The sequence below is a fragment of the Durio zibethinus genome, chromosome 18 (assembly GCF_047325235.1).
Source record: "Durio zibethinus cultivar Kanyao isolate XHJ-2024 chromosome 18, ASM4732523v1, whole genome shotgun sequence".
NCBI classification, from domain to species: Eukaryota; Viridiplantae; Streptophyta; class Magnoliopsida; order Malvales; family Malvaceae; genus Durio; species Durio zibethinus.
The window spans coordinates 8,706,598-8,731,587 of NC_143179.1; the positions used below are offsets into that span (position 1 = coordinate 8,706,598).

Here is a 24,990-nt window from a genome sequence, read left to right on the forward strand (position 1 = left end):
TAGGGTCCAAAGTTCACCAACCAAAACCGGATCTACCGCGAACAAACTGACTCCCTCATCAGTTAAGTTCCAACTTCCAACGTCAGCCACAGACAACTTCCAAGGATGATCATATAATTTCTTTTCCCAACAATACCCTCTCACCGAATCTCTGGGTCCCATTCTATACCAACAGGCAAACCAAAAAAAAAAAGAAAAGAAAAAAATCAGTTAAATTTCACATCATCAGAGTTTCAGACTATGATGGTTGTTCCAAAAATACAAAGGAACCCTATTTGTATTTATATTTTATGCGAGGCTGAGGCTGAGGGATAAGATGGATTGTGAAACAGATTCTGACAACACAGAATCTTCAAGCTTCATTCAAATACATAGCAAAAAAAAAAAGAAAATTTTATTTCTGGGTTTTGTTTGAATTAAGAGGATGTAATGAATTGTGATCCATTGAATCTCAATCTGTTTTCCTGCAATTGCTTCCATTCATTTTCTTTTGGAGATTTGTGATTTTTTTTTTTTGCAGACTGATAAAAAAATTTGTCTTTTTCTTAGAGGTGGAGTGTCACCCACCACCCACCAGCACCCGCATACTTTGAAGCACACAAAATTCTTTATATTTTTCCATAAAAAAAAACTTTATAATTTTAGATATTCATTTATTTAAATGCCACCATATATATAACAAATCTAAATTATTTATATATAGACAAATTTTACTAACAATTCCGCCAACCTTTAGCCTTTTTTTTTTCTCACCAACCCAAGTTCCCCTCTTTTTTTTTTTTCATTGCATTTCCATCACTAGAGTCTTTAAGAAAGGAAAAAGAAAAACTGTTTTTTGTTCATTCATGGAGCGTGCAAGGAGGGTGGCTAACAGGGCAATCCTGAAGCGTTTGGTTAATGAAGCCAAGCAATCCCGCAATGGTGAAATGAGCTCTAGATCACCTGTTTTGTACACACCTTCAAGGTATGTGTCCTCACTGTCACCATTTGGTTCTAAGAGTTATAGCAGATCAGATTTGTCAGGGTCTAGAAATGTGTCAAATAATGTTGGTTTTGGTGTTGGGTCACAAATTCGATCCATTTCCGTTGAGGCATTGAAACCAAGTGACACTTTTCCCCGCCGCCATAACTCTGCAACCCCTGAAGAGCAGACCAAAATGGCTGAGTCGTGTGGATTTGATTCCCTTGACTCCCTTATTGATGCAACTGTGCCTAAAGCTATACGTATTGATTCCATGAAGTTTTCTAAGTTTGATGGGGGGTTAACTGAGGGCCAAATGATCGAACACATGAAAATTTTGGAATCAAAGAATAAGATTTTTAAGTCTTTCATTGGAATGGGTTATTATAACACTCATGTTCCTCCTGTGATTTTGAGGAATATAATGGAGAATCCAGCTTGGTACACGCAATACACTCCTTATCAGGCTGAGATATCTCAAGGGCGTCTTGAGTCTTTGCTTAATTTCCAAACTATGATTACGGATCTTACTGGATTGCCTATGTCAAATGCTTCATTGCTTGATGAGGGCACTGCTGCTGCTGAGGCAATGGCCATGTGTAACAATATACTGAAAGGAAAGAAGAAGACTTTTATCATTGCTAATAATTGTCATCCACAGACAATCGATATTTGTAAGACCAGAGCTGGAGGCTTTGATCTTAAAGTGGTTACTGCAGATCTTAAGGATATTGATTACAGCTCTGGTGATGTTTGTGGGGTTTTGATTCAGTATCCGGGTACTGAGGGTGAGATTTTGAACTATGGAGAGTTCGTTAAGAACGCTCATGCTCAGGGTGTTAAGGTTGTCATGGCAACTGATTTGCTGGCATTGACGATGTTGAAGCCCCCAGGTGAACTGGGAACAGACATTGTTGTTGGCTCGGCACAGAGGTTTGGGGTGCCGATGGGGTATGGTGGCCCTCATGCTGCCTTTTTGGCTACTTCCCAAGAGTATAAGAGGTTGATGCCAGGGCGAATTATTGGTGTTAGTGTTGATTCTTCGGGGAAGCCTGCTTTGCGTATGGCAATGCAAACGAGGGAACAACATATTCGCCGGGACAAAGCTACCAGTAACATCTGCACAGCTCAAGTAAGAGATTCATTGTTGATCTGATTAATTTTGTGTTTTCCTATGGAAACTATTTCCATAGAGGTTTAGAAAACTCTTGAAATGCTGAGCTTTAAAATTGTCAGTATTATGATAGTAATACATATTTCTCTTTTTTAAACTAACAAGCAGGTCCTTAGTATTTGAATGAATTTTCTTTGCTTTGTTTGATATGATATCTTGTTTTATCTAGGCATTACTAGCAAACATGGCTGCTATGTATGCTGTTTATCATGGACCTGAGGGCCTAAAAACCATTGCACAACGTGTCCATGGTCTTGCTGGGGCATTTGCTTTGGGACTGAAAAAACTTGGCACGGTGGAAGTCCAGGGCCTTCCCTTCTTTGATACTGTGAAGGTTACATGTGCTGATGCCCATGCAATTGCTGATGCTGCTTACGAAAGGGAGATGAATTTGCGGGTTATAGATGCCAAAACTGTGAGTCCGATTGCATCTGTGATTTTATTTGACCAAATATTTTCACATATCGTGAGATTATACGGACTTTGGTTGATTTTCAGATCACTGTTTCATTTGATGAAACAACTACCTTGGATGATGTGGACAAGCTTTTCGAAGTATTTTCTGGTGGAAAACCAGTGAGTGCTAATAATCTTTTCCATGGTGATAATGTTAACACTTGTAATTTTTTTGCCTTTTGGCTTTGCATAACCTCTACCTAAACTTTCAGGTCTCATTCACTGCTGCATCCCTGGCACCAGATGTTGAGAATGCAATTCCTTCTGGACTATTAAGACATAGCCCATATCTTACACACCAAATATTTAACACGTATGGCACTTTCATGATAGGATGAACTACTTGTAGCTTATAAATCAAATGTGCCACTCACTTTTATTTGTTTTCTTTTCAGGTATCACACAGAACATGAGTTGCTTCGATACATTCACAGGTTACAGTCAAAGGATCTCTCATTGTGTCACAGTATGATTCCATTGGGATCTTGTACGATGAAACTAAATGCAACAGCTGAAATGATGCCCGTGACATGGCCTGGTTTCACCGACATCCACCCTTTTGCCCCTATTGAGCAGGCTCGGGGTTATCAGGTGCTTATTTGCAAATATCTCTTTACCTAGAACTTCTTGATGATTTTTCTTTTTTAAATTCATGTAGTCAAGAGTAAATCTAAACCTTTAGATTATTGATGAAATATGGTTTTCTATTCTATTAGGAAATGTTCAATAATTTGGGTGAACTATTATGTACCATCACTGGGTTTGACTCTTTCTCTTTGCAACCTAATGCTGGTGCTGCTGGTGAGTACGCTGGACTAATGGTTATCCGTGCATATCATATGGTAAGTGAAACTACCCAGCTTATAATCCTCCTCACTAAAAGAAAATGAAATCCTGTTAATCATATGATGCATCTATTGATTATGCTGACGCATACTCTGGACGAATACTGCAGTCAAGAGGAGACCATCACCGGAATGTGTGTATCATACCTGTTTCAGCACATGGGACAAATCCTGCTAGTGCTGCTATGTGTGGAATGAAAATTGTTTCTGTTGGAACTGATTCCAAGGGTAACATCAACATTGAAGAATTAAGGAAAGCTGCTGAAGCTAACAAGGACAAGTTGTCTGCTCTTATGGTATGAACGTTCTCATTCTTTGATACAATTCTTTCTAAGGCCAGGAAATTGCTCCTGCAAATCAAATTTATTATTTCAATTTCAGGTCACTTATCCTTCAACCCATGGAGTGTATGAAGAAGGGATTGATGAGATATGTAAAATAATCCATGACAATGGAGGTCAAGTGTACATGGATGGCGCTAACATGAATGCCCAGGTCTTTTTTTATTTTACTTAGTTTAACATTTGTTTTTGCTTCTTTTACTAACTTTTGCTAAATAATTTTTTTGTTTTTTAACTTTTCTTATAGGTGGGTTTGACAAGTCCGGGTTTTATAGGAGCAGATGTTTGCCATCTGAATCTCCACAAAACCTTCTGCATTCCACATGGTGGTGGTGGACCTGGCATGGGACCTATTGGTGTTAAGAAGCATTTGGCACCATTTCTGCCTTCACATCCTGTGGTATATACTCCCTGAGACATACATATGCATGTATATGTACAAATTTGTTTGGCTTTTTAATTTTCATCTTGTGAATGTTTAAGCATCCCTGTGAAAGAATTGCATCCTAAAAGTTGGTTTGGACTGGATTTCTTGTCTGTATCCTATCTTTGGTATTTGCTAATTAGCAGTAGTCTTGTCATAACTCTATAGACATAACTGTGCCTGAAATTTTGAGCATATCATTCACATGTTGTCAGCAATGGTGTTTAGTGATTACCATTTACCATGACATCACATTGCAAATGGCATTTAGTGGTGGATTCTTCTGCCGCAAGATATTTTCCATCCAATGTTTGATTTCTTTGTAATCATACTGTAGGTATCTACTGGAGGTATCCCAGCCCCTGACAAATCACACCCTCTTGGTACCATCTCTGCTGCACCTTGGGGCTCTGCACTTATCTTGCCAATATCATACACTTACATAGCAATGATGGGGTCTAAGGGACTCACTGATGCTTCAAAAATAGCTATTTTGAATGCAAACTACATGGCAAAACGCTTGGAGGTACCTGCCTTTTATTTGAAGCTTTTTGCTATAAATCTGTGGAAATTGAAATGCTTGTTGATCTTCATGAAAAAGCATGACATCTCTTTCACCATTTTGGCAAGTGATAGACCTTTAAAATTGGCTTTTCTTGTTATGATGGTGATATTGCTTATTTATACTTTTTTTTTTTTTTAATTTCTATATAATAAGATCTGTTTTATCTTGGGCAATACAGCAAGAGGTAGTCTGCTTCCATCTCATTATAAACCCTGCCCTACCTCAGATTAACTTGAGACCTCCCAATTGAATGTCAAAAGTTCTAACCTCTCAGCTGTGTTATTGAGGATCATGTATATTTCTTTTACTTTTTCTTATAATTCTATAAACAAAAGGGAATTTATTATAGTAAAATAACAGTAATAATTATAAGCTTGAGGTTATGAGTTATTGCTCCTATGATAATCTCTCAACTTTCTCATTTTATGGTAATTGATTTGTGTTTTCAGAACCACTACCCCATTCTTTTCCGTGGCATCAATGGAACGGTTGCTCATGAATTCATTGTGGATTTGAGAGGCTTTAAGGTAATTATAGTATAAAACCTTTTCAACTTTCTTCTATTTGGCCTTCTTTTTTTTTTCCATGACTTATTGCAAGCCACCATTGCTGCAGAATACCGCTGGAATAGAGCCTGAAGATGTTGCCAAACGTCTTATGGACTATGGATTCCATGCTCCTACAATGTCATGGCCTGTTCCAGGCACACTCATGATTGAACCCACTGAGAGTGAAAGCAAGGTATGATTCACTAAGTATCTTTCCGTCTACCAACATTTGATGTTCCTCCTCTCTCTTTCTCTCACGTTCATATTTAATATTTTTTGCAGGCCGAGCTGGATAGGTTCTGTGATACTCTTATCTCCATTAGGGAAGAAATTGCTCAGATTGAGAGTGGAAAGGCTGATATCCATAATAATGTTCTGAAGGTGAAATGGCTTGTCCCTACACCATGTTTTCTCCATTTTTTAAGATAACAATAAGCAATGTCCAATATATTTCTAGTTTGGTAATTCTACTGCTGCAAGCATAGTTTAATTCTGAGCTTTCAAGTGATTGTCTAAAATATGTGCATGCAGGGAGCTCCTCATCCACCATCTTTGCTCATGGGAGATGCATGGACAAAGCCATACTCTCGGGAATATGCTGCCTTCCCTGCTTCCTGGCTTCGAACTGCTAAGTTCTGGCCTACTACAGGTATGTGTGAACATCCTCTTTACTTGTTCTTCCAACTTGGTTATCTGATCTTGAATTTCCAAATATACACTGAAACGAACTGTAGATTAATCTCAGAGGAATATAAGTTAATATTTGTTATTCTTAAAACTTTTTAAGTGGACAACAACGAGCTCGTTGTGTAATTGGTTTGCTTTTAAATCTCTTTCTAGTATCATTTACAATATTACATTGATTTGCCATGAGTTTGGCCATCATGATATGGAAGCACTATGTTGTGCATGAATTTTCATGTGTTATTCTTATCCTGGGTAGTTATGCAGCTAACAACTGAACTGTTTGCATTGTTGTATCAGGACGTGTTGACAACGTATATGGTGACCGCAACGTCATCTGCACCCTTCTCCCAGTATCACAGATGGTTGAAGAGGAGGCTGCAGCCAATGCCTAATCCTCATCTCTGTGACCCTTGATCTGATACTTCTTCACAAACACGGAAGTTAAAACCAACATCTTCTTGTCCATCCAAAAAAAAAAAAAAAAAATCCAATGCCTTCCTGGCTAATGTACATAACTTATCCACCATTTGCATATGCTCAGCTACAGCTGTGACTTTCATTTGATTGATATAATCATCTGCTTTAATAACAAAATTGTTGCTAATTGCAACTCAAATGCTGTGATTACCCTTGCTCTATTTTTGTATCCTCTCTTCAATTCCAAACAAATGATTCTCTCAGCTGAGTAAAAGCAACGATAAACAAGCATTTGCCAAATCAAAACCAGAAAACTACATCAATAGCATAGTCTAAAAGCTCCACAAGTTGAGTTTGGAAGATTTTCATGTATCCATTCAACTTTGAATAAGAAAATCACCATCGAATTATTTAGAAAAATGGATATGTGATGAGTGTAATCTACTGTTTTTCTTTTCTTCAGATGAAAATTAGAGAAGTTGGATTTCAATGGAGTAAATGAAATTCAGCAAAAAAAGTTCCATTTACAATTCCAACAAAGAATGATTATTCATTTCCTTAAACAGGGATGGGCTTCAAATTCAACTTCCTCAGTCAAATTCCAGTTGGCTCTTCTCTAAGCCAGTTCTTTTCCAGCTTTGTTTAATGTCCTGAGCAGATATTTATAGCACAGTCAATGTCACCGCCAGTCTGCTAGATTCTTGCCAGCCCATTTCTGTCACTGTTTAACAACATTACCTTAGAAAAAGCCTTGCTTGCCACCTCCTTTTGGCTGCAAAATTTACCACCTAAACATAAATTCTCAAAGGATGTGGTCAAAGATTAAGTTAGACCTCAATCTTGTGCATAAAAGAAGACTACGTAACTTAATGCTTCATTTGGATGGTTAATGGGAGAGTTTCGTCTAAAAATGAATAATAATGTGATAAGAATTTTTTTCACTAACCAACCAAATGAAATTTTAAACGAACATGAGTTTGTATTGATTACATAAATTTATTATCAAAGTTGACAATACAAAATCAATTACTAAAAATGATAAAACAAACAAAGAGGATAAATGCTTTGTTTTTGTTTTAATTCATTTCTAGTCAAGTTAACCCCAACAAAGCAAAATTTGCTTAGAAATAACCCAGTTTTTACTAGACACGTGCTCAAGTGTTATAGGTTATTCTTCTCTATTTTGGGACAACAGCTTGTCCACGGTGCAAGAATTGGACCACTTAAAAAGTTGCAGCTCCAGAATCTAGAAAGCTACAATCAAGTTTGGCTGGGATTGTAAAGAGTATTTGTCAAAGGTGGGTGTTTGAGTTCAATTGGCTAATTCTCTATGTCCTACAATGTTTCTGTTGTTTTCTTTTTTCAGGAAACTGCCCAACAAGATAAACTATAATGTGGATAAATCATAAATGTTTTTTTTCTTTGTGGTCATTCTTATTTCCTTTTAGCTCTTTCACGGATGCTCATTAAGTTCGGTTAGATTCATTGATAATTTAAAAAATTTTATCTAAATTTTATCTGAGTTGATGCTTGAATTAAAATTTTTTTTTCAAAATCCGATTCGCAATGTTTGTGAATTATGATAAAAAGAATATTTTTAGATGTCATGTTTCAAAAATTAAATAAAAATATATTGAGGTTTTTTGGGGAATGTATTAAGATTAAAAGGATATAATGTGTTTTTTTTTATTATAATAATTTTGTGAAATATCACAAAAATAATTAATTTAACAGTTCTATAAGAAAAAAAAAATGCAAGTATTCGAAGGATGCTTGAAGACTCAAATCACTTTTGGTAGATATTAAGCCCCAAAATTAAAAAAAAAAAAATGCATTGAACATTTTGGACATCTACTCCTACGTCTTTAACCTTTCATAATTTGTAACTCACTTTGTTATATATTTCTTAATAATTTTTTTTATTAATTTCCTTGTCAAATTTAAAAACCTTATCCTCAAATAGGAAATAGATTTAATGTTAAATTTATCACTATATTTATGCCTTAATCATTTTTTCTAATTTTTAATTAAAAATGATAATTAATTAATTGCATAAGTAATATTAATTTTTTTATAAAAGGACAAATAAAAGGTCAAAGTCAATTAAAAAACACAAAGTCACAAGCAGCTTGTTTTATCATGTCTTATCCCATTGGTGAAATCTATCCTAATCGATATTACTGTAAATTTGAATTTAATTTGAAATTTGATCTCTGAAATTTAATTTAAATTCAATCAAATTTAAATTTTTAAATTTTAGTTTGATTCAAAGTAAAAATTAAATTATTTAAATTTATTTATTTAAATTTATTTATTTATCAAATAAAAATAAATTTAATTTTTTTATTCTATTTTAAATTTAAACTAAAATTTAACTCGACACAAATAAAACTTAATTTAAATTATATCAAATTAAACTCAAATAATTTAAAAATTTATCATTTATACTTCCATCGTATTCCCTGTTCCGATCATTGCATTGCCAAATTTTAATACACGAGGGCGGTTCAATCAAGGATTCCATGCGTTGCAGCTTCATTACTGAAACTGCACGCTCTCCGTCTATCTTCCTCGTTCCAGACTTCTACTTGCCTTTAAGCTTCACTTGTGTGGGGTCAATGCGCCTCCTGTCCCACTTGTCCCCAACCCAAATGCAGTCTAAATAAAATGATTTTAATAATCGGATCAAGACATTGAATCGATAAGCGGCAATTGAAATAATAAATGATAAGCGGCAATTGTTATTGAATTAGTATTAGTGGGATGATTATATAACAAAAACCATTGGTTCAATAATTAAGATATTAAATATTAATAAAGTGTAAAAGATTAAAGGTTTAAATTTCATTGTTTATAAAAATTTATTAAAATATTAAATAATAACAAAAAAATTAATTCAACCAAATTTATTTAAATAAATTCAATTCAATTTAAGAGTTGAATCGTTCAATCTTCCTCTCCTTATGTATATGAAATTTAGCACGTGATCGAAATAATTGTCAGCATTCACACAACTCTTCAATTTTTATTCAAAGTTTTGTATTTTTTTAATTTGTAATACGAATTGATTTCATTAGAAAGTAAAAAACCAATCAAGACGGTGAGAATTTACTCAAAATTATCTCATAATTTACCTTTTAACTAAGTTGATTCGAATGGTATAACGGTGAGCTAAGCAGCAGGTAAAAATAACCCAAAACCATAAATCAATCAACGGTCTTGATTAAAAGAAGTCCATGGAAAATACACGTGTGTGAACGTAGATTAGCATCAAAAGTGGGGTCCTTGAATTGTGGAAGAGTAAGAGCATACAAAAATATTAATAGTCGTAGAAGGTAGGTTTTTTTAGTTTATTAATTTTGTGTCAGTATTGGAGGGAATGGGTGAACGGTTAATTCAAGCGTTTCAATTGGTGGTGCCTTGACGGAGAAGAGTGCGCAGGTTAAGCGAATATGCTTTGAAAGTAGTGGGCGTAGGTTAAGCCTGTTGATAGAATAGAACAGGATAGAAAACTAGAAACAGCTGAAACCAAGAACGAAATTGAAAAAAAGAGAGAGAGAGAGAGAAAAAAAAAAGTCGGCGTTGATGATCGATGACGAAAATGAAGCATCTGTTAAGAAAACTGCACATCGGCGGTGGTTTAAATGAGCAGAAACGATCGGAGGAGGCGCGGCCTGTTATCGGCCCAAGTCCGAGCCCCAGTCGGAACTCGAATTCCAACTCAAACTCGACGGGGTCGACAACGACGGCTTCTTCTTCATCGTGTTCGGTTAGTTCAGGGACAATGGGGAGAATCGGGGCCGTTGAATCGGTCGGGGGAGATAGGACGGCTGGAGATAAGGTGGATTTTAATTTATTGGAAGAAGAGTTTCAGATGCAATTGGCTTTAGCGATCAGTGCCTCGGATCCCGAGACGGCTCAGATCGACGCTGCTAAAAGGATTAGCCTCGCCAGCACCGACACCAACGCTTTCGTTGAGTTCCTCTCGCTTCGTTATTGGGTAATATATTCATTCGTATTTCAATTTTTTAAAATTTTCTTTTATGTAATGAGGTTTTTCTTTTTTAGGTTTTCAAAATTGCATTTCCTGTTTGAATCGATTCTAATCGCCAATTGGTTTTATTCTCCGCCTTACTCTGGTTGTGGGGTTTCATTATATTTATACCCTTATCTGCATTTTAAATATGAATAATTTTGTGATTTTTCTGTTAATTGGTATCTTTTATTGATAAATTTTGATTGAATTTCATGTTTCCTCAGTGGATATTACTAGTACATTTATTTATTTATTTATTTATTGTATTTTAAATATGAGGAGTTTCAACTGCAGATCTTATCTCCAGAATCCTCTTTCCAGAAGTAATTTTGGAAATTCTTAGCTTCCATGTCATTCTCATTAATCATGGATTGATTCGGATAAAAATTCTTCTACTCTTTGTGTTTACAGTTGCTTTTGATTTGCGTGTCAAGCTTGATTAATCATGCTACCTCTATTAATTGAAGTTTTGACAAGTATAGCAATTGATGCACCCTTATTGGTTTTATTCATTTTCTTCTCATTGTTTAACTACGTGAAGTTTTGCTTATCATATAGGCATGATGCTTTTTTTTTTTTTTTAATCTCTGCTATATAATTGCCAAAGTCCTTTTTAACTATCTCTGATTAGGAAGCCTTTTTCCTTATGGTTTCTTGCCATTAACTTTACATGTATGTTTGTTTGAGAAGTTATATATTTCTTGTTTTATTATTAGGGAACTGTAGTGTTGCCTTTCCTGTTATTATGATTCTATTTGTTCTTGGTTTAATTATTATGGTAGGATATTGTATGGCAAATGCCGTTATGGATATGAATGCTAATTGATGTTAGTTTTCATTGTGGATTTTTTTACATTAGATTAATTGAAATTAATCCATTTTCCTCCTTTGGTTTATCAATGCTGTACAGGCTGAAAGGTTCCTGTTCATATCTTCTTTGAGACAAGTGCTAGAACTCATTAGTTGATATATATTCTTTTTTTTTAGAGAAAAAGAAAACTAATTTATATTTGGTGTTATTTGCAGAACTATAATGTAGTAAACTATGATGAAAAGATTGCGGATGGATTTTATGATGTTTACGGTATTGCCACAACTCTGGGTGCACAATGGAAGATGCCATCTTTGGTTGATCTTCAAGCAATATCAGTCTTAGATAATGTTGATTATGAAGCAATTTTGGTTAACCGGTTGCTTGATCCTGAACTGCAAGAGCTTGAGAAAAGAGTGTATAACATATATGTGCAGTCCCGAGCTTTTGGCCATGGCCCTGTTTTAAGTGGACTGATTGAGAAAATTGCGGAAATCGTTGTTAATAGAATGGGTGGTCCAGTTGCTGATGCTGAAGAGATGTTGAAAATGTGGACCTTGAGAAGTTATGAGTTACGGAATTCTCTTAACACTATCATTCTTCCACTTGGACAGCTTGACATTGGACTTTCTCGCCATAGGGCCCTGCTTTTTAAGGTTGTAAAAACCCTTGACTCATTTATTTCCATAAAATTAAACATACTCATGAAAGAAGTATGTTTTCCATTTAACTTTGCTCATGTCTACATCACCCCCTCTCTTTCATTTTCGTTTAAGGACTATTGTTTTGCTTGCTTTTCTGCTTCTCATAATATCCTGCCACTTTTGTCTAATCTTACCTTGCATTAAGGATAAATGTGTGTGGACCTTTTATAAGGAAATTGTTTCATGCTTCTGGTTCTAGGTTCTAGCTGATAGAATTAATCTCCCATGCATGCTGGTCAAAGGGAGCTATTACACTGGTACTGATGATGGAGCTGTGAACTTGGTTAGAATTAACAATGGAAGGTAGTTTCCTCCAGCTCAGATCTGCAAATTCTTCTTTGTTTGATTTTTGGTAACTGTGCATTGCTTTTCTACAATTTGTGTGTGTTAGGGTCATTTTTCTTGAGTTATTCCCTCAACATGGTGTTATGTTATACCAGTTAGAACATTTTGTTCACCCCTGTTCTTTGGTTGATGCAAAATTTTCCTTTATGCTAAATGCGCATAAGTTTTGAGTTTACGGGTCAGTTTTATCCTATCTTCTGCTTTGGAAGGCAGTTTTGCTGACAAGTCAAAGAGAAAAGTTTAATTTTGTGTTGGCCCAAGTTTGGATGATTTAACTAATTTTCGGAAATAATGCAGTGAATATATTATTGATCTGATGGGTGCTCCTGGCACACTAATTCCTGCTGAAGTACCAAGCTGTCACCTCCTAAATTCTACACTGGATGTAAGGAGCTTTGCTGATCTTACCGAAGCCTCTCAAGGTTCATGTTTGCTGCTTGACAAAGGAATTGGAAATGTGGTAGTTTCTGCTGCTCTAGATTCAGGCCTTAAAGTTGGTGCCACAAGGTCAGTGGAACTTGTCAGCATTCAGACAAATGAAGATGAGAAGAACCTTGCCGGAAGAGCTGTCTCTGAGAGATCTGAACAGGAGTTTGGGAAGCTTCTTCCCTTGGCACCTAAATCTAGTAAAAGCTTTTCTGGCATTCATGAAAAACCATCAGCGCAAAGGAGAAAGGTTAAAAATGTTTCTAAGTATGTAATTAGTGCAGCGAAGGACCCAGAATTTGCTCAGAAATTACATGCTGTTTTGTTGGAGAGTGGTGCATCACCACCTCCAGATTTGTTAATGGACATTAATTCACAGGATCTTGGCGAAAAAAGTATGCCTGAACAAGTCAATCTAGTGAAAAGGGCAAATGTAGATGTTGCTGCTAGCTGCCTTTCAAATGAGTTATCAAGCAATGAGCACCTTCTTGTATCCTCTGGGATGGAGACTTCAGAAAATACTAATTCCAATACTAGACAAAAGCAAATGGCTAAACATCAAAGAGAGTTGGAAACGAATGTCATAAAAACTAATGATGCATCTTCTGATGCTTCAAGTGGGGATTTTCTTCTTGTTGGCAATATAACTAATCATTGGATACAAGTTAGTGAGTCTTCTTTCTGCTATGCTGATGAGTTTTGCGAAATACAGTCAGAATATGTCTTGGTCACGGATGAGAAACTAATAAAAAGGACTTCTGATACTGATTTGAGTAAGGAATCTGCATTGGAATTGATCAAAGCCACAGATAGTGACTTGCATCTGTCTAGCAATGGTTGCAGTGAGAAGATTAATCCTATGCCAAAGGAGGTTTCAGAATGGGAAATTCCATGGGAGGATCTTCAAATTGGTGAACGCATTGGTATTGGTAAGGTCTCATAATAACACAATTAATCTTGTTCATTTTTATGCATTTCTGTGGTTCTGTTTTCCATTATTCTTTTAAGTTTCGGACATTGTTTTTCAATTATTAATGTGATACAGCTTGTAACACAATCACACAAATGCTGGCTTGGATGTCCTGGTCTTTTCTGTTTCCTTTGGCTGGACATGTAGTATGAAAAGCTGAATCTGACCAGCAGAAGATATATAAATTATTTGACAGTGCATCCTACTCTCAGCTTAACTGATCCATAGATTTTATCTCCTGCCAACACTAGTATTTGACTTAGCACAGTTCTACTGGTCAATCCAGTATGGTTCACATTCTATCTGAACAGGAATGTGCAAGCCTGCTAGACTTGATGGTTGCAAATGATGTTCGTGAAATAGGTTAAACCTGCTTTTTGGTGCAATGGATTTGAGAATAGGAGCAAGCTTAGTTGATTGAATCCTTTTTATATTCATGTTTAATTGGATCTACAGAGGGTACTTGTTTGAATAGGACTTGACTGTTCCCTACCAGTGCATACTTGATTAATAGATAAACTCTTGTCTTCCAGGATCATATGGCGAGGTCTACCGAGCAGATTGGAACGGCACTGTGAGTTACATTTGCTACTGCATTTTATTTCATGGAACTTTTAGGGGTAGTATACTACTAGATGATATGATGACCACAATAACTGTGCTACATGCCTAAATTTCCAAAAGTTATTATTCACTGAGCAGTGACAGTGACATTGTTTATGCCTAGTCCCCTAATAGAAAAGAGTGTAGGTCTCTGTGATTGAGTAATTGTGGTAATATGTGGTGCAAACTTACAAAAATCTTGAAAATCTTGAAAATCTATGACTTGTGTTGCAAGTGTACTAGGAGTATCATCATTAGTGTCTATTAAATAATTCTTCTATTGATTGATAACAGTATATGGCTTGGTCCAAAAGTCTTTTTAATAACTTCTAATGGTATTTTTCATTTTGAGTGTTTTTCCTAATTGTTTTTGTTGGCTCTTCAGGAAGTTGCTGTGAAGAAGTTTTTAGATCAAGACTTCTCTGGTGATGCATTGGTTCAATTTAAATGTGAAGTAAGCCCCTGAAAATAACTTCATATAGCATGACATTTGTTTGTTTCTCCTCATGTTTGTGAGCTCAACTCACTCGTAGAACTGAATGAATTTATATTAACATCATCCCTGTTTGATGACACTGTGCAGGTTGAAATCATGTTAAGGTTGAGGCATCCAAATGTTGTTCTTTTCATGGGAGCTGTTACTCGTTCCCCACATTTCTCTATACTGACAGAGTTTCTCCTCAGGTTAATTTTCTTTATACATTCCAAATAGTTCTCTCCTTAGTCTTAATGTTTTCATAATTAGTAAGTTAACATTTGTATGCATATTCTTTTTGATTTGTTATGGGGTATGTAGTGGGCATTGTAAACTTCATGTTGGTTTTCCGTGGTTTTAAAGGATGAATCCAGAAAATAATGTTAGTGCTTGAACTGTGTCCTCATGGGAGTGTCGTGTGCATATTTTGTCCTTATGTCATGGTTGTAGATATTAGGTATCGGACTTCACTTCATTATGCCCTTTTTGATGCATTTATCGCTATTTAAGCTACTAAGTGCATGCATTTTGCGGTTCTGTGTATGAAAATAGTTAATTCTTTTCTAGATGTGTGTTTTCTTTATGGATCAGATGAATACTAGACCTCTCTGTTGTTGTTCTGATTTCTGCCAAGAAATTGATTAATTTCAAATGACAAGGTTCGCCATCCTGTCTTACATTCTTCTTGCTTCTCCGTCATTATTATGCAGGGGCAGTTTGTATAAGCTACTGCATCGACCCAATCCTCATCTCGATGAGAAGAGACGAATGCGAATGGCTCTTGATGTGGTAGGAGTCATAAGTGAATAAATAATTTTATTTTCTTTTGCTTCATATCTTGCATTAAACTCTCCTTGTCTCCCTTTTCCTTTCACTCTTCTTCCCTGCCTGGTTGTTTTTTCTATTGAAGTGAAGCTTTCTTCTTGTTTGCAGGCTAAGGGAATGAATTATTTGCACACAAGCCATCCTACTATAGTGCATCGAGATTTGAAAACACCAAATCTTCTTGTTGATAAGAACTGGGTTGTAAAGGTGCTTATCTCAAAACTAATTTCTGGCCAGAAGTCTTCCTGGATTTTGCTCATAGCTTATTTAAGCAACTTTTCAGATTGTTTTAATTTCTGCTGAAAGATGTCTATTGAATTTTTTCCAAAATGTTTGCTTCTCTATTCAGGTCTGTGATTTTGGGCTGTCACGAATGAAGCATCATACTTTCCTGTCTTCAAAGTCCACTGCTGGAACGGTAGTATTACTAAAAGATAATCCTTGTTGCTCACTTTGTGTTTTGTCTTACTTTCCTATTTATCCAAATCTGTCATCTTTTTATAAAGTAAAAGTTTTCTGATGGACTGCAGCCTGAATGGATGGCTCCAGAAGTTTTAAGGAATGAACCAGCCAATGAGAAGTAAGTGACTGTAACAGCACGATAGCATGTGTGACTCTGACATTTCTATTCTGTTTCTTATACAAATAGACTGGCTTGGTTGCAGATGTGATGTATACAGTTTTGGTGTGATATTATGGGAGTTGGTTACTTTACGTATTCCCTGGAAAGGTTTGAATCCAATGCAAGTTGTTGGAGCTGTTGGATTCCAGAACAGGCGTCTAGAAATTCCTGAAGATGTAGATCCAATGGTTGCACAGATCATACGTGAATGTTGGCAAACGTGAGTTCTAGATGTTATTTATGTCACATTTATCTATATCAGGATAATGATTATATAATCCTTTTGGGGGTAGTCATTGCACCAACTCAATCACTTTTGAATGTTTAATCGATCTCTCATTTCTTGGACACTCGTGCAAGCATCTGACAAGAAATCGTGGTAATTTTTTCATTGCATTAAGTAAAAGAATTTGTGATCTGAATCAAGTTAAAATGCTGTAATACCAGATTGAAATTGGGAGAAAGTGTGGGATTTTAAGGCGTCCAATAACTTTGTTAGTCAACCTTTATGCTTAGTCATTGCTCGTGACTCTGTTTTCTGATGATGATTCTAATTAGCTCCTGTTATTTTTTGATGGTGTCTTATGTTGAAGATTTTGCATTAATCCTACTTGGTCTGTTCTCTTTTTTTGCAGGGAATCACATCTACGGCCATCATTTGCACAGCTCATGTACCGACTGCGGCGTCTTCAACGTCTGTATATTGAAAAGCCAAACTCTACAAATCCAATTATAGGCGGATCTTGATCTTGATTAGCTGTTTCGTGGCTCAAAGAGCCAGGCAGCCGGAAGGTTTTCCTTTTATGTGCAAAGAAAGTTAAGAGTTAGGACTGGGAAAGTGTTGGCCCATTCGAAGTGGGGGATCAGCACTATCCATCCTGAATTAAGTGGAGTCCTCTCAAGTAAGCAGCTGCATAAGAGCAGCAGAGGATACCACTTTAAAATTTGTTTTTAGTATTATGAACAAGTAGCTTCTGCCGAAGTGTAAGAAAGTTCCCAAAAGGAAAAACAAAGGGAAAGAAAAAAAAAAAGAAAACAAAAAGAAGAAATGAAAAGGAAAGGAAAATAAAGAGTCTTCCAAGTTATTTACCTGTGGAGGTCTTTGTTTTGGGTAGACATCCCAATCCCTGGAATTGTAAACATGTCATCTCTACAGTTCATTGTGGAAACAAAAAAATAAAAGGAATTATTTGCAAATAATGCCTCCTTTATTCTCAATGTTTCTCTAATCTATAACTATATTAAAACAATAAAAAATAATCTCAGTTTTCAAGTGCACGACAGAACCATGGCCACTACACTCCACCTGTCATAACTGCCACCAGCCTCCACCGCCCCAACCTATCCCTCACCGGCCTTAACATTCTCAAAACCTCGTAACCCCATCAAAGAAACTTGTCGAATTACCAAAACACTGTCATCCTACAAAAATGGAAATAGCAGAAACACCCTTCCCTGCCAGAGACAGATTGCCCTGTTCCACGCCAACAACAACCAATAAACTTTATTCATAATTTTCTTATACAAGACATGAGATCCTTTGGAATTGCATTGCCTTTCATACTTAGCTAGGAAACCCGAAATCATAACAACGTTTTTCAGACAAAGAAAATCCCCCAACGGCTTCGTTATCCCAAGAAAAACATGTTTCTGGCATGATCGAATAGGGATATGCATTTCAAACAGGGAAAAAGTTGATGTTGTAAATATTTGGCAGGTGCATCTGTAACTGGTCAAGATTCAACTTTAAGACTCACGCGATTTAACATACACTCATAAGATATTTTAAATCAGTTTTAACTATCTAGATTTATATTACTGTAAGATATTATCTATTTTGATTAAAATTTATTTTGATAGCTGAAACTCAACTTTTAGATCCGTGCTGTTATAGGATTTAGGTATACATTCATCCGATATCTCAAATCAACTTAATAGTCATGGTTTATATTTTTATAAGATATTGTTTACTCTAATATTTATAACGTCACGGTTTTATTTTACATAAAATGTCTCACAAAAAAAAATAATGTGAATTCTTTTATACTTTAATAATCATTTTCATATCCGATATAAAATTATAAAATGATCTACCTTTGTGACGAAGACATCACGAAATTTGATGAAAAAAAATGTCATGTCAATATCACATCAAACACTTCAAGAAAGCATAATATTTTAATCTTAAATCAAACATAAAAAAAAATCATTGAAATATAAAAAATTTATATTATTTTTTTTGTAAATCATTTTTTATAAAATAAAATCATAAAATCATAAGAATCAAAACGGATAATATTTCATAAAAATATAAATAATAATTATAAATTAATTTAAAACGTCGTATAAATATATATCCATAAATCTTGAAATCACGTAAACTTAAAAATTGAATCTTGATCCTTGACTTTGACCTTCAAATATCATCTGCACCGAAAAGGTTAGAACCCTTTGTAAATTTCGTGCCAAATATTTATGCCTACGTTCCATGTATTGTACGTCTACACTACCTTATTTCAATATTAAACCTTACAGCATCTATCAAAATGTGACAAAAACTCATGCTTTTCGCCTGAAATGAACTACTAAAGTTGTAAAGTAACATCATGATATGATAAATATATAACATTGGGATATATGCTCATCAGTTCATGAACAATGAAGATCACATTTTCGGGAAAGGAAACAAGAAAATTGTGAAGAAAGTTTGAAGCAGCCTCGCAGCCATTGCCTTTTTCTAGATTCAATGGCACTTAACGGTATTTCACATAAAATAAAAAAGTAAAAGAGTGGCACCAAACAACCTACCGTGCCCACTTTTAGACAAAATTTATCCGACAAATTCTCTTCCCATGTCCGCAAATGGCAATCACCCAAAACAAAAATTCCAGACAAAAATGGGCGAAAAAGAAAGAAAGAGATAGAAAACCATGTTCCAATGGCCCCCCACAATGGTTTTTAGTTTTATGGACAACCGTGCTCCAGTTTATGGTTATAACCATAAAGAATTGGGTTGGCATTGGCTAACTGTGAACCTGCCCATCAAGTTTCTCATCACTCACTGTTGTTGTCGAGGCCAAAATTTTCCAAGAATTTAGAGTTTTTTCCTTTTCTTTTCCTTCTCGACGGAGAAAAAACAACTAAAACAGGACACATCTTTAAAAAAAAAAAAATTCAGCATCAGCCAATTTATTAGTTCTAAAGTCTGATTTCCAATAAATGCATTAAAAATGCAAATATCTGGATATCTCTATCAGTTCTTCATTGAGACAATTATTAAACCACCCAGAACCTGCCAAAACGTGACACTTGTAACTATATCTCAAAGCTAAAAATTGGGACTTTGAAAATGAAAGGAAACAAGAAAATCATGTTCAATCAGAGCAAGTGTAACCTGAACTCCTCCTAGCCATGAGTTTTAGTAAGAAAACAAAATGGCCAGCATTGATTAGATATAATAAATAATAAACTATTAAAAGTAAGGGGTGGTGAGGATCCCATCTAGACGTGAAAATCTGGAATGGTTCATGCACCTTGCCTGTCCTTTTCCTGTCTTTTCTTGTCTTTCCAATTCCGAAACAATAAAAATATTTCACTAATAAATTTTGTTTTATCCTGATTAATTCCCAAATTGGTTTTTTGTCAGAATATATAAAATCACTAATTGAACAACACTAACACAAACCAAAACCGAGAACAATAGCCAAAGCAATAATCTTTCCTCTTCTTCTTTATCATGTCCTTTCTTTGAAGATCTTTGCTTTGTTTCATTTGTCACACTACTTTTTGTTTCCAAGCAGTTCACCCCACCCATCCCACAGCCTACTTTTCGTGCAGGTTAGTGAAACAACTTTATCATTGGTCCAAATTTTACCTTTTTCTTTGGCTTTTGTCTGTTATTTTCTTGATTGATTATGCATTGCATGGAGTTAAAGATCTTGTTTTGTTCTAATGTGTTATGATACAGTTTCTGGGTTTTGCTTGGTTTGGCAGAAGAAATTATTCAGAACACATGGGAATTGAAATTTGATTATTGTTTTTGAGTAGCTTGAATTGAGGACTGTTAATTAGAGAAAATGGGTCGTAAGAAGATTTAATTTTGCTGATTTCCCTGACAAAATGGAACATTTTGTGTTTAATTTGATTGGTTGACTGAAGGAACATGATCTGATACATTAGATGTAAGCTTTCGAGTAGATTATCTATTTGGAGAATTGCAGATGTCGTTGTGCTAGCTGTAAAATTTGCCTTTTTGCGATTTTGATATTTTCCCAGAGGCTTGTTATCATAAAAATTAGACCACTAAAGCTAAATGGAGATCTTTTTAAAGGAAGTGGACATTGTTTCTGGTTTTGAACACGAGGAAAAACATAGATTTTAATTGCTTTGTCAGTGAATGGAGTCTTTCATGTTGGCTTTTAGTCAATGGTGAAATGAAGGAGATTTTATACGTTTGGTGCTTCTTCCACTCATAATGTGGCTATTTCTCCGGTGACACCCTTGAGCTGATGTTAACATTCGTCTATGGGGGCATTTCAATGCAATAATGACTCTTTATTTTGGGTAAAGTTTAGAATGATGTTGCCAAATACAGGAGAGAAGATCTGGTTTGAGTTGAAGTAGATACAATAAAGGGCCAAAAAAGTTTGTTGGTCGAGACTATAAGGATGATAACAAGATAGTAAGTTGATGCTCTACCTTGAGCATCGAATTTCATTTATGGATAGTAAATGATTTGGATTTTTGCCCGATGAGTAGCAGTGGGAGTGCAACCTATAACAAAGAAATCCTTGTATTGTGGTGAAGATTAAGTTATTGAATTTCAAATTTCTTTGGTCAATCTGAAAAACGTTTTACTTATTCATGTATGTTGATAATTATTAATCATAACATTTGGCAGTTTTGCAGTCTTACACAAATTTTTGCCTCTTCTTGTATGGCATTTATCTGTTGATATTGTATTTCTTTTGATTCTTTTTTCTAAAGTAACACTATTATGTATTTTTTGTAGAATGAGATTATAATCTTTGTGACTGGATAATTGCTTACAAATTGAGAACAAGTCCATTATGTCTGAGGGTGTTGTTTGAACAAGTCCACCTAGAATTGCACTTTGCCATATGTCCCGTGTAAGACCTCCTGTAATGGATATAAAAACAGCTTGTGATGTTGAATCTGTATCTAGAATTCAGCATGACCTGTGGCCTCTAGATGAAATTGATTCAAAGAAAGCAAAGTTTCCTTGCTGTCTAGTTTGGACTCCACTCCCTGTTGTCTCATGGTTGGCACCTTTCATTGGACGTGTTGGCATTTGCAGGGAGGATGGAGCAATTTTGGACTTTTCAGTATCAAATTTTGTGAACGTTGAGGATTTTGCTTTTGGTGCTGCAGCTCGATATGTTCAACTTGATAGAAAAAAGGTATAGTTTTGTGCAGTTGCTCTGAATTGAACCTTTTACATCTCTCCATGCACACAAAGGCATCATGATGCTACCTTATTCTCCCAAACTAGTATAACTCTTTATCGGGAAGCAACAACGATGCTTTTCTCTTTCCCCTCCTATGCTTTTATGGAAGCTAATTTTTCATTCATGAAAGAGAAATTGAGCTGCTTAAAACAAGTTGTTGTTTCATTAACTATTTTTATTGTGGAGATAGTGTTGCTTTCCTCCAAACCTTGCGGGGCACACTTGCAAGCTTGGTTATCAGCATTCGGAGTATGGGACTGCAGTTACATGGGATGATGCCCTGCAGTCGAGTATGCATCACTTCGAGCACAAGAGCTACAACCTCTTCACATGCAACTCTCACTCATTTGTTGCCAATTGTCTCAACAGACTCTGCTATGGTGGATTAATGGATTGGAACATGCTAACTGTGGCAGCTCTGATACTTTTTAATGGGCATTGGGTTGATAGCATGTCCATAATAAGATCATTCTTCCCTTTCACAGTGGTGGTCTGCCTGGGGTTATTTCTGGTTGGCTGGCCATTCTTGGTTGGACTGTTCTCATTCTCTCTTCTTCTTATGGGGTGGTTTCTGTTGGGTACTTACTGTGTCAAAACCTTATTGGAAAGCTAGAGCGTTTCTTCATTAAAGTTGATTTTTTTGTTAGTTATTAGAATAATGTACACTTCATTTTCTGGTTTATGCAAGTAGTTTTCCCTAAAGCTCCAATCAAAGCACAAATGAACAACAATAACATCGCATTTGCACCCCAGCTCTCCAGCCAGGAGGCTAAGAGTCTGGGATTCCATGAAAACATAAACCCATTTACTTGTAAGTTTACATTAAAGTTGAGATTAAAACTGCAATGTGATCATTAACATTATCGACTGCTGTCAGCAGTGAGAAAGTGTAAGATCATGCCAGCTTAAGTTGAGATAAGATCAAGAGCAACATCATCAAAGAAAAAAGGATTTCAGGCGTATAGGACGCGCAATAAGCTTTATCACTTGGCTTATTTTGTGCTTATATTGAAAAGATGGTTTTTAAGTAATGCAAATGGAGACAAATAAAGTTCCTCTTATGCACCATACTTGGGCTCCTTCCAAAGCTTAAATGCCATCTCATGCAGCAATCTGTCAGCTGGTATGGTGAGACTTCTGGAAAGCTGCAACGAAAAAATACTTGATAGTTGATATAATAAGCACAAAAAACTGAAGCAACTATTAAATCAGTAAAACCAATATGTACCATATTCAAGATGGATTATGCATGCAAAAAGCCAGCCTTTGTTAAGAACATAGGATACCAAGGTTCACTGTCGTGTTCCAATGTACGAAATGACTCAGGTTATGAACTAATATTGGAAAGACTGTTTCGGAGACAAGATGTAGTCAAAATTACTTCATAACCTAATCTAACAAATCACAACTAGAGCTAGTATTGATTTGTAACTCTTCGGAATCTTCAAAAGAAAAAGTGTCTTATCATATCCTTGCGGGTTACAGCATACTGATATTGAGCAATTAACATCGGACTTTGGTGCCTGTTGTTCATAAATTAGTTAGATCCACACATAATGTCAAAATGCAAAACAAGAGTCCAAAAAGTTTTTCTTACCGAACATCGTTTCTTGAACTTTCTCCTTTCATGGTTTAACTCTGATGAGGGAAAAGTGCTTAAAGATTCTCATAGGTTGGGCTCAAAATTGACAAACCAGGATCATCAGCCTCTGACACATACCCATAACTCATCACAAGGGACAAGTGTAAACGGAATCCAATTTCAGTTCCACGCAGAGCTGCAAGCATAATAGCACCAAGCAGAGCATTGATGAATTCCATGTCACTTGCAGTAGCTTTGCCTTTTTCAACATTCAAATTCCTCCCAGACCCAATGTGCAAAATTAGTAAATCGATTAAGCAGGATTCCACTACCTCCCCTTCTTGGAATCCAAGTAAGGTCAGTAATTCAGAAGCCAAATTATCAACTCACAGTGCAGGAGGAGAACTGCTATTTCCAAAGAATCCATTCAAGTGCAATACATTGAAGCCAAGTTTTTCTCCAAAAGATTTAATACTAGAATTGTTAGTCAATACAGCAGCTCTCATTCCCATAAACCTGAAGATGGATAAAGAAGCACGTTGGCAGCATATTCTCATCGCTAATAATAAAAGCAAGCAAGTGCATGATAATACCTCTCTGAAATGGTTGGAATCAAGGATGACTTCTGAGACTTTGCTTCACTGTATAGTTGCCCGTTCTGACAAAACCCAAGAGCATTAAAGATTTACCATGAAAAGTGACAAAGACCCCATATGCTGATTCTGTCAATATCAGTCACTAAATTCCCTATTTTCAAACCAATCTATGTAAACTCTAAGCATCCCATTGTCACATCAATCCCTTCCAAACAATTAAATTTGCTTCTTAATGCACAAACAGCCAAACCAATTAGAAAATGTGGTCTTTTTTTTCCCAGTAATCCAAAATAAAGCAAAAGAATCTATCTTTCTATGTTTTGAGTGTATTTTTACAGAGGTTATATCTTCATTACCCACTTTCTAAAGTGGGAGTCAAAGATGACAAAGAAAGTACGTGACAAGGAATTGAAAAGAGATAATGGGAACCAGTAGGAGCATGAGGGAGGCTCAAGAAACCAGTGTTGGCTTTAGATGCGAGAGAGTAGAGATGGGAATGTGATGGCCCAATGAAACGGACCAACCCGTCCCTGTATAACACCAATCCTCAGCTTGGCTTATCCACCATTGCTGTTACTCAAATGCTCCAACAGACTGGAAACAATAAAAAGAAGAGAAATGGAAAGAAAGATGAGAAGCGTGGAGGTTCGTACACGTGGATCGCAAAAGATGGGGTACTTGCAAGAGCTTGATGCCTCTTGTGGTCGGAGAAAACTAACCTAAATAAATGATAAACGCTACTTGATTATTTATTTACATGTGTAAACAACATTTTTTTATTTTTTACCTTTATACCGAATTTGAAATATGAGTTCTTTTTCATATATGATAGTGTAATTTTTTTTTAATTTTATATGAAGAATTTAAATTTTAACATATATTTGATTTTTTAATTAATTTTTTTATTTTTAATATACAATAAATTGGAGTGATTATTATGTTCATCATCTCATCCCTTTTACATCCACCAAAGGAGCTTTCACAATTAGCATAAATAGCTGCATAACAGTCAAACAAGAGAACCCTTTTTTGTTTAGCTTCACTTTAATATCATGTTTCCCAAACCAACTCGAATGATACTTGGATTTTGAGGCGTTGGCATGGATATC

General features: G+C 35.6%; 3 protein-coding genes and 1 pseudogene across 5 annotated transcripts; 3 read left to right on the forward strand and 1 right to left on the reverse strand.

The window, feature by feature from the left end:
* Positions 1–724: 724 nt before the first annotated feature.
* Positions 725–6,617, forward strand: LOC111299271 (glycine dehydrogenase (decarboxylating), mitochondrial-like). Its single transcript, XM_022894359.2, has 15 exons — positions 725–2,093; positions 2,305–2,550; positions 2,634–2,711; positions 2,804–2,904; positions 2,987–3,182; positions 3,308–3,433; positions 3,547–3,732; positions 3,818–3,931; positions 4,025–4,177; positions 4,539–4,727; positions 5,216–5,293; positions 5,382–5,507; positions 5,597–5,695; positions 5,846–5,963; positions 6,299–6,617. The coding sequence occupies exons 1-15, from the start codon at positions 846–848 to the stop codon at positions 6,391–6,393; spliced, it is 3,153 nt and encodes a 1,050-aa protein (XP_022750094.2). The 5' UTR covers positions 725–845; the 3' UTR covers positions 6,394–6,617.
* Positions 6,618–9,799: 3,182 nt separating this feature from the next.
* Positions 9,800–17,435, forward strand: LOC111299272 (putative serine/threonine-protein kinase SIS8). 2 transcript variants are annotated; one of them, XM_022894360.2, is made up of 13 exons: positions 9,800–10,418; positions 11,481–11,921; positions 12,169–12,272; positions 12,612–13,669; positions 14,244–14,284; positions 14,699–14,767; positions 14,897–14,997; positions 15,499–15,577; positions 15,722–15,820; positions 15,963–16,031; positions 16,144–16,193; positions 16,279–16,455; positions 16,871–17,435. In XM_022894360.2, exons 1-13 carry the CDS (start codon positions 10,011–10,013, stop codon positions 16,980–16,982), a joined length of 2,808 nt encoding a protein of 935 aa, XP_022750095.2. In that variant the 5' UTR covers positions 9,800–10,010; the 3' UTR covers positions 16,983–17,435. The 2 variants fall into 2 exon arrangements, with proteins under 2 accessions (XP_022750095.2, XP_089603395.1); XM_089747269.1 differs by lacking the exon at positions 16,871–17,435 and having other exon boundaries at positions 16,279–16,459.
* A 2,481-nt stretch (positions 17,436–19,916) lies between these two features.
* On the forward strand, positions 19,917–22,405 carry LOC111299273 (protein REVERSION-TO-ETHYLENE SENSITIVITY1-like). Its single transcript, XM_022894361.2, has 3 exons — positions 19,917–20,072; positions 21,247–21,655; positions 21,894–22,405. Exons 2-3 carry the CDS (start codon positions 21,356–21,358, stop codon positions 22,314–22,316), a joined length of 723 nt encoding a protein of 240 aa, XP_022750096.1. The 5' UTR covers positions 19,917–20,072; positions 21,247–21,355; the 3' UTR covers positions 22,317–22,405.
* Positions 22,406–22,633: 228 nt separating this feature from the next.
* LOC111300889 (uncharacterized) lies at positions 22,634–24,548 on the reverse strand (annotated as a pseudogene). The gene is made up of 5 exons (XR_016329745.1): positions 24,311–24,548; positions 23,879–24,023; positions 23,301–23,801; positions 23,136–23,226; positions 22,634–22,848 (listed from the first exon to the last, which is right to left on the reverse strand). The product of XR_016329745.1 is annotated as an uncharacterized LOC111300889 (transcript).
* Between the last annotated feature and the right edge of the window lie 442 nt (positions 24,549–24,990).

Bases quoted from the DNA above. Each gene is read 5' to 3' on its own strand.
- LOC111299271 (XM_022894359.2), top strand. From the start codon at position 846: ATGGAGCGTGCAAGGAGGGTGGCTAACAGGGCAATCCTGAAGCGTTTG. The intron at 2,905-2,986 runs GTATGGCACTTT...TTTTCTTTTCAG, and splicing joins ACACACCAAATATTTAACAC to GTATCACACAGAACATGAGT. The intron at 3,434-3,546 runs GTAAGTGAAACT...CGAATACTGCAG, and splicing joins TTATCCGTGCATATCATATG to TCAAGAGGAGACCATCACCG.
- LOC111299272 (XM_022894360.2), top strand. From the start codon at position 10,011: ATGACGAAAATGAAGCATCTGTTAAGAAAACTGCACATCGGCGGTGGT. The intron at 11,922-12,168 runs GTTGTAAAAACC...TTCTGGTTCTAG, and splicing joins ATAGGGCCCTGCTTTTTAAG to GTTCTAGCTGATAGAATTAA. The intron at 16,194-16,278 runs GTAAGTGACTGT...GCTTGGTTGCAG, and splicing joins AATGAACCAGCCAATGAGAA to ATGTGATGTATACAGTTTTG.
- LOC111299273 (XM_022894361.2), top strand. From the start codon at position 21,356: ATGTCCCGTGTAAGACCTCCTGTAATGGATATAAAAACAGCTTGTGAT. The intron at 21,656-21,893 runs GTATAGTTTTGT...TTGTGGAGATAG, and splicing joins TTCAACTTGATAGAAAAAAG to TGTTGCTTTCCTCCAAACCT.